At 35.8% G+C, this 8,018-nt stretch overlaps 1 protein-coding gene across 1 annotated transcript in view; it reads left to right on the forward strand.

Annotated features, from left to right (window-relative positions):
• RAD23B (RAD23 homolog B (S. cerevisiae)) overlaps positions 1-8,018 on the forward strand; it is a 53,219-nt gene that overhangs the window by 25,502 nt on the left and 19,699 nt on the right. Inside the window, exons 7-10 of the mRNA XM_010843618.1 lie at positions 693-825; positions 2,306-2,433; positions 3,130-3,300; positions 7,909-8,017. Coding sequence (XP_010841920.1) covers positions 693-825; positions 2,306-2,433; positions 3,130-3,300; positions 7,909-8,017 — 541 coding nt within the window. The remainder of the gene's footprint in view (positions 1-692; positions 826-2,305; positions 2,434-3,129; positions 3,301-7,908; position 8,018) is intronic.

The following is an 8,018-nucleotide window of genomic DNA, read 5'->3' on the forward strand; positions in this document are numbered from 1 at the left end:
TTTTAGTTTCCTGACCAGGGATTGAACCCATGCCCTTTGCAGTGAAAGTGCAGAGTCTTAACCACTGAACTAAAAAGTCAGATATGTCCTAATAAGATTTGTGTTGATATTTTGAAATTTTAAATAATTAGCTTTTTAATGTTAGACAGTATTATATGTAAGTTTAGGATCTTGCCTGATACTTTGGTGTTAGATATTAATATGTGTTGCTGTATAAACATCATTTCATGACTTTTTTTAATTAATAAAATTCCTTTATGTCTTATATCTACACTCTCTAGTTGGGTAGCTGTTGAGTACTATTAAGTATAAGTAAGTTAATACTTAACTCTTTTTTAAGTGTCTTAGTACCATTAGCCACATTTCAAGGTCTCAGTAGCTACTTGTAATGGGTATTTTTATTGGACAACATAAATATAGAGGTGTTCCAAAATGGTAAGTTCTGTTGGGCAGTGCTGCTGTATATAATAGCAATATGTATCCATCCATACCACATTGAGGCCGTTTCTGATCTTGAATATGTGCAGATTTTGTTTGTCTTTATCCTTTGCTTTGAATGAAGCAGACATCTGTTTGATGCTTTTAGAAATTAGACAAGGATATTGAATAGACTTATAAAGTCTCTTATTCTGTGTAGTATTTAACTAACTTTGAATGATGAGCTATTCTAAAGCTTGGGAATTATGTTACAGGGAATTCCTGGAGATCGAGAAAGTCAGGCTGTGGTTGACCCCCCTCCAGCAGCTAGTACTGGGGCTCCTCAGTCTTCAGTGGCTGCAGCCGCAGCAACTACGACAGCAACAACTACAACAACAAGTTCTGGAGGTAAAGTGGCATCTTTTGATGGGGAAGAAATGGCTATGAGTCTTCAGTGTAAAATAATTTAACCTGAAGTACTTTTGAGGTGAGGTTCATTCTCAGAGCATCATAATTCTTAAAATCTCTTTTAGTGTTAGAGAAAGGCCCAGAAGAAACTATACTACGTGGATATAAAAGATACTCTTATATTAAACTTCATCTCTGCAGTTTTGGTAAAGGACATATTCTGTTTAGCTCATTCTAAGGAAGAGATGCTTCCCAGCTTGCATTTAGTGTTATATTCCGAAGCCATTCAGAATAGTTTGCGCACCTTGTCTCTTTCTCTGCCTATAAATATCATAAAATATAATTCCAAAGCCAGTAGGATCTTAATGGTTATTATAGAACCAAGAAAATGAAACCTAGTATATTTAATATCTTATATCTAGAGGTGAGAGCAAAGCTTGAATTCAGGTATCTTTACTGACTAGCACCCAAAATTAACTAAAACTGTTAATTTTGAAGAGATCATTCCTTTATGTATTTCCTAGCTCTAATTATGGCAGTCAGTTCTGGTTCATAAAAATCCCTAAGCACTTTGTGTACAGTCTCCCAGAGGATAAGCTTTCATTTCCTGAGATTCAGCATGGAAATGGAGGAAGCAGAGCTGTGGTTCAGGTTTGGGGTACTGTCCCGTTCAGTGGCACTTATTGGATAACTTAGTTTCTGAGTCTTGTTTTCTTCTGTAAAACTAGTGTTACACAAAGAAGAGTAAATAACCCTGATCTGTGGCCATTTTAATTTGAATGATTGTCTTGAATAATTCAGGAGATAAGAATGTACATCAGAAAATTCTCACTAATCTTCGTAACCTCAAAAGCATAATTCTTTTGTATACAATTAAAGAGGGTAGGTTTTTTTGTGTTTCTTAGTTTTGGTATATATATTTCTTAGGAACTTTTGTGCATCAGAAACAACTTTTAATACTTTTTATAGAGTATATGCAGGGCACAGGTTCTCAGTATTATTTGATAAATCGAGTGCCCAAGGCAGTTGTAGGAATACTTCCTTCTTTGAGTGTTCTGTTTTCTCTACATTGTGTGCTGTGCTGAGTTCCTTCAGTCGTGTCTGACTCTTTGCAACCCCATGGACCGTAGCACGCCAGGCTCCTCTGTCCATGGGATTCTCCAGGCAGGAATACTAGAGTGAGTTGCCATGCCTTCCTCCAGGGGATCTTCCCCACCCAGGGTTGAACCTGCCTCTCTTACGTCTCTTGCATTGGCAGGCAGGTTCTCTACCACTAGTACCACCTGGCAAACCCACTCTCTACCTGAGCTAGTAGGAATAATTTCTGCAGTGTAAGACTTGCAAGTTGGTACAATTTGAATATTGTCATTACTTACTTAATTTTATATACATCTTAGAACTCAAATCATTTTTTTTCTTCACAGTGTTTGCTGTCTAAATTATGTTTGTTATTGTTTAAAAATATCCCTGTTTATTTTAGGACACCCTCTTGAATTTTTACGGAATCAGCCTCAGTTTCAACAGATGAGGCAAATTATTCAACAGAATCCTTCCCTGCTTCCAGCGTTGCTACAACAGATAGGTCGAGAAAATCCTCAGTTACTTCAGGTGACTGTTTAATCAGTTTCAAAAATGGTTAGGATGTATTACATTTTGTAGAAGTCAATGGGCACTCCTTCGCCTCTACCAGGTGTATAAACTGTTCTTCCAAGCTACCCTCAGGAGAATGTTACAGAGGTACTGATAAAAAGAGAATTGAGGGTGGGGTGGGGTTAATTTAGTCAAATACTAAGTTTGGGAAACACTTTATTAAAGAATATGAGAAACTCTCGCAAAAAGAGATGTTTAATTTTCTAAATCTCTCTTTCTCAAGCTTATTACTAGAGGTGCAGTGCCTCCTAGAAAATACCCCTGTGGGCTTGTCTTAGTGCTCAGGCCATGAAGTGTTTGAGTTTTGTGTAGCATTCTAGTCCCTGCTAGTTGTGGAAGATAAAAATAGATAGACATTAATATAATTTTTCTTTTAGCCATCAAGTAGTTTTTTTAATAGTAATGGGGGAATGGAGTGTTTCTGAAAGAGAAATTGAATTCTTTTAATTTTTCACTGTTTACCTCCTTCAGAAATACTGAGTTTCTTTAATGTACAAGAAATTACATCCTTCCAAAGACCAACTAATCCAGAATCATTGTAAAATAATGCAATTGCAGAGTTGTAGCTTTCCTTTTTATTTGTATTAGAGTTCTTATTTTCCTGGAGGTACTTTATATCAACGTGTTGTTCTTTTGTTCTTTAAATCACTGCAGCAAATTAGCCAACATCAGGAGCATTTTATTCAGATGTTAAATGAACCAGTTCAAGAAGCTGGTGGTCAAGGAGGAGGGGGAGGAGGTGGCAGTGGAGGAATCGCAGAAGCTGGAGGTGGTCATATGAACTACATTCAAGTAACGCCTCAGGAAAAAGAAGCTATAGAAAGGGTAAGTTTAAGTAAAACTTAAAAATTCAGTTCTAGTCACACTAGCCATGTTGCAAATGCTCAGTAGTCACTGGGGCTAGTGGCTCCTGCATTGGGTAGCCTAGATATAGAGTATTTCCATCGTGGAGGATAGCTCCTATTGAGCAGAGCCAAATAGAGCGTTATTCAGGTAGGGATTGCAGTGGAGACAGTCTCTTCTCAGCCCTACTCTCCATCATGTTCTTTGTGAAGCCCAAGGACCAGCATTAAATACCAGTCTAGCATGAAATTGTTATAAATAAATCAAGCTAAAGATTTCATTGATGTTTTAAAATTCAAGAGGAAAAAAGTATATGCTCAATTCAAGATTATCCTTTTTTAAATTTATATTTCAAATTTTATTTCACTGTTGTCTCTAAATGTAAATATATGTGTGTGAATTATATACAATATGTATAGTGAATATCAGAACCTGATACTTTGATTCTCTTTCACCCTTATCAGGTCAGCCTGTACAGGTCGTGCCAGTGCAGTAACCTGGTTTCTGTGATACGGTGACTAGTCAGTCGTCTGCTCTGGGCCCCATGTAAACAGAGAATCATAGTGCTTGCCCTGTCTTATCTTACAGAGTGTTTTGAGGTAGAAATCAGAGAAATTGCATATTAAATAACTTAATACTTAGAAAAGCATCTGAGCTTTGTCTTTATGACATAAGCATATAAGTGTTCAAGGTTTATAACTAGTATTTCTTAAAAGATACTTTATATATTGTGCTGTTTTACCCCCTCAAATAATAGAAATGACAGTAGACAATTGCCTCACTTGTTCTATAGCAACTTTTTTTTTTTTTTTTTTGAGACTGTCAGTTCTTGATTTCTGTGTTGGAGAAATTTTCTTTTTGTTGCTTTTGCTTTTGGTGTTGTACAAGAGAACATTGCCTTACCCAAGGTCAGAGGACTTGAGCCTGTGTTTTCCCCAAAGAGTTTTTATAGCTCTTATTACATTTACATAATGAAAAATGTCTGTGCTCCATTTGAGTTAACTTTTTGTTTATAGTGTGAGGTATAGGAGTCTAGATTGATATGTTTCGCCTATATGATATCCAGTTGCCCAGCACCGTTTATTGAAAATACTTATTTTTATTCTTTGACATTGTTACAGATAGAATTGTGTTCTTTTTATTTATTTATTTATTTTTGGCCACACCAACACATATGGGATCTTAGTTCCCTAACCAGGAATCAAACCCATGACCCCTGCATTGGAAGCACAGAGTCTTAACCACTGGACCATTGGGGAAGTCCCTAGAACTGTTTTCTTAATTTCAGTTTTTGGATTGTTCATTGTTATATGGAGATACAATTTTGTGTATCATGCAGTTTTGTATACCAAAACTCAGTTTTGTTTGCCTTCCTGAACTCAGTTGTTAAATCTTAATTTGTTTGTGTTCCTTAAGATTTCTATATGTAAGATCATTTGAAGGTAGACATAGTTTTACTTCTTTTTCAATTCAGATGTCCTTTGTTTATTATTATTTACATATATACTTACTTGCTTCATTGTCCTGCTAGAACCTCCTCTATTATTGAATAGCAGTGATAAGAGCCAACATGCTTATCTTGTTCTAGATAGTAGAGGAAAATGAAATATTAAGTCTTTCACCATTAAGTTTGATGTTAGCTGTGGGTTTCATTAGATTGCTTTTATCAGGTTGAGGAAGTTCTCTTCTATTTCTATTACATTGGATGTTTTTATCACAAAGGATGTGAGGTTTTGTCAGATTGTGTGTTGAGATGATCATGTGACTGTGCCCCTTTTTCTGTCAATATGCTTTGTTGTGCTGACTGATTTTTCTGTGTTGGCTCAGCCTTGGATTCCTGAGGTGAATCCTCTGTTCGTGGTGTTCAGTGCTCTTTATATGTTGCTGGAGTTGGTCTGCTAGTGATGTGTTGAGGATTTCTGCATCTTCATGCGTAAGGAGTATTGGTCTGTAGTTTTCTTGTGGTGTCTTGGTCTGATTTTGGTGTCAGGCTAGTACTGGTCTTATGGAGTGAGTTCTATTCTCTTCTCTCGTTTGGAAGAGTTAATGAAGAATTGGTGTTAATTTTTCTTTAAATTGCTGGTACAGTTCACCAATGAAGTTATCTGGGCCTGGCTTTTGAGGAAGTTTTGTGATTACTAATTAAGTCTCTTGTCATAGGACTTGTTCAGGTTTTCTGTTTTTTTTTTTCCCTTGAGTCAGGGTGGTTTTTGTTTTTCTAGAAATTTGTCTGTTTCATATATGTTGTCTAATTTGTTGGCATACAGGTGTTCTTAGTATTCCCTTATTGTTGCTTTCATTTCTATACAAAGTAATAATAATGTTCCCACATTTATTTCTGATTTTAGTCATTTGAATTCTCAGATTTTTTTTTTCTTGTCAATTCAGTAAAGGGAAAAAAAGCAAGAGTTTTTGGTTTTGTTGAGTCTGTGTTTTTCTAGTCTCTATTTTATCTCCTTCAGTTTGCTTTAGTTTCCCCTTTTTCTTCCCCCTAGTTTCTTAAGGTGAACTTAGATTATTGGTTTACTATCTCTTATTACATAGGCATGCCTTGTTTTATTGTGCCTCTCTCCGTTACATTTTGCAGTTAATTCCTTTTTTACCAATTGAAGGTTTTTGACTGTCAAGATGATGGTTGCTTTTGACAATGAGTGTTTTTAAATTAAAGTATTTACATTGGTTTTTAGATGTCATGCTGCTGCACACCTAACAGACTACAGTATAGTGTAAACATAACTTATATGCATTGGAGAATCAAAAATTCTTGTGACCTGCTTTATTGCCATATTCGCTTATAGCAGTATTCTGTGACCGAACCTGCAGTATCTCTGAGTTATACCTGTAGATATTTACAAGTAGAAACTTCTGCAAGAACTGCTACAGCAACATGCCATAAATTTTAGTGTATTGACATTTTATTTTCATTTATCTCAGTATTTTCTGATTTTGTCATTTTTTGATCTGTAGGTTTTTTAGGGTTTTATCAATTTCCACATTTATGAATTTTCCGAATATCCTTCTTTTATTGATTTCTAAGTTCATTCCATTGTGGTCAGAGAACATAATTTGTGTAACTTTAATCCTTATAAATTCGTTGGGGCTTGTTTTGTGGCCTGACATGGTCTTTAGAGACTGTTCTGTGTATCCTTGAGAAGGTGTATAATTTGCCGTTGTTCGGTGTTCTGTAAATGTCTGTTGGGTCTGGTTGGTTTATAGTATTTTTCAGGTTTTATACTTGCTTGTCTTCTGCCTTCTCTTATCTATTATAGAACTTGGGGATATTGACGTCTCCAGCTATTGTTGCATTTTTCCCTTCAAGTCTGTCAGTTTTTGCTTAATGTATTTGGGGGCTTTGTTGTTCTGTTTGTTTATAATGAAGTCTTTTTGATTGTTTTATCATCATAAAATGTCTTTGTTTTAGTAACACTTTTAATCTTAAAGTCTGTTGTGTGATATTAATATAGCACTTGAGCTCTCTCTGTGATGGTTTGCATGGTGCGTGTCCTTTTCCGTCCTTTCACTTTCAGCATACTGTGTCTCTGAATCTAAATGTGTGTCTTACTGTAAAGCATATACAGTTGGATTGTGCCCTGTTTACCTTTTACTTCAGCTAGCCCAGCTTTAATGTGGACAAGACCTAAGTAACAAAATCATTTTTGAGTTTCTTGTCCTTATATGGATGAGTATAATCATGCTGAATTAGGAGTTTTGCCTAGTTTTTAAAGGCCCTTTCTTGATAGAGTCTAATGCAAGGGACAAATGTATGGCACCTGGGGAATTAGATTAATTCACCTGAGTGTATTTAAAGGCTTTTAAAAGCAGTGATTATTGAGTTGCAAGTGATTTTCAATAGACTAGGAAAATAAAATTAAATGGATTATATCACCTTTTAAAATGCTATAAAAATTAAGCAGATAAAAACAATATTGTATGTCTTGATTTCAAAAGTATGTCATGTAATATTACTAATAATTGACCACTCGTTTTTGTAGTATGAAGTGTTTCATAAAGCAAGGAGGTTAAGATTGACCCTAATTAAGGATATGGCTTTTTTTTTTTTAAACAAATAATTGGATTAGGTAGTTAAACTCACCTCCACCTCCGGTTGCTCTCATCCATAGCTTCACCACTTACGTACTAAAAGCCATCTGATTTACAGATTTCTGTAGGGTCATTTATTTTTAAACTACCACAGCAGCTAACGTTTAGTATTAATGCCAGTGAGTGTTATCAAAGTATCTATTTAGCATCAAAATTTTAACTAGGAGCAAAGAATTTTGTAAGTGGTTACAGGAAAGGGCCCCAAGTTCTATCTGCTGCTGCTACCGCGAAGTCACTCAGTCGTGTCCAACTCTGTGCGACCCCATGGACGGCAGCCCACCAGGCTCCTCTGTCCATGGGGTTCTCCAGGCAAGAGTACTGGAGTGGGGTGCCATTGCCTTCTCCAAAGTTCTATCTAGCTCCTTGAATTGGACAGCAGCTCCATAATCAGGGATGAATTCATGTAAAATTCTCAAGGTTTTTTGCATCCCTTATAGTATGTTTTCAAACAATGATGACCTCATAATATGTTTTTTTTCTTTCTTGCAGTTAAAGGCATTAGGATTTCCTGAAGGACTTGTGATACAAGCATATTTTGCTTGTGAGAAGAATGAGAACTTGGCTGCCAATTTTCTTCTACAGCAAAACTTTGATGAAGA

Source organism: Bison bison, unplaced genomic scaffold, assembly GCF_000754665.1.
Source record: "Bison bison bison isolate TAMUID 2011002044 unplaced genomic scaffold, Bison_UMD1.0 scf7180017864183, whole genome shotgun sequence".
NCBI lineage: Eukaryota > Metazoa > Chordata > Mammalia > Artiodactyla > Bovidae > Bison > Bison bison.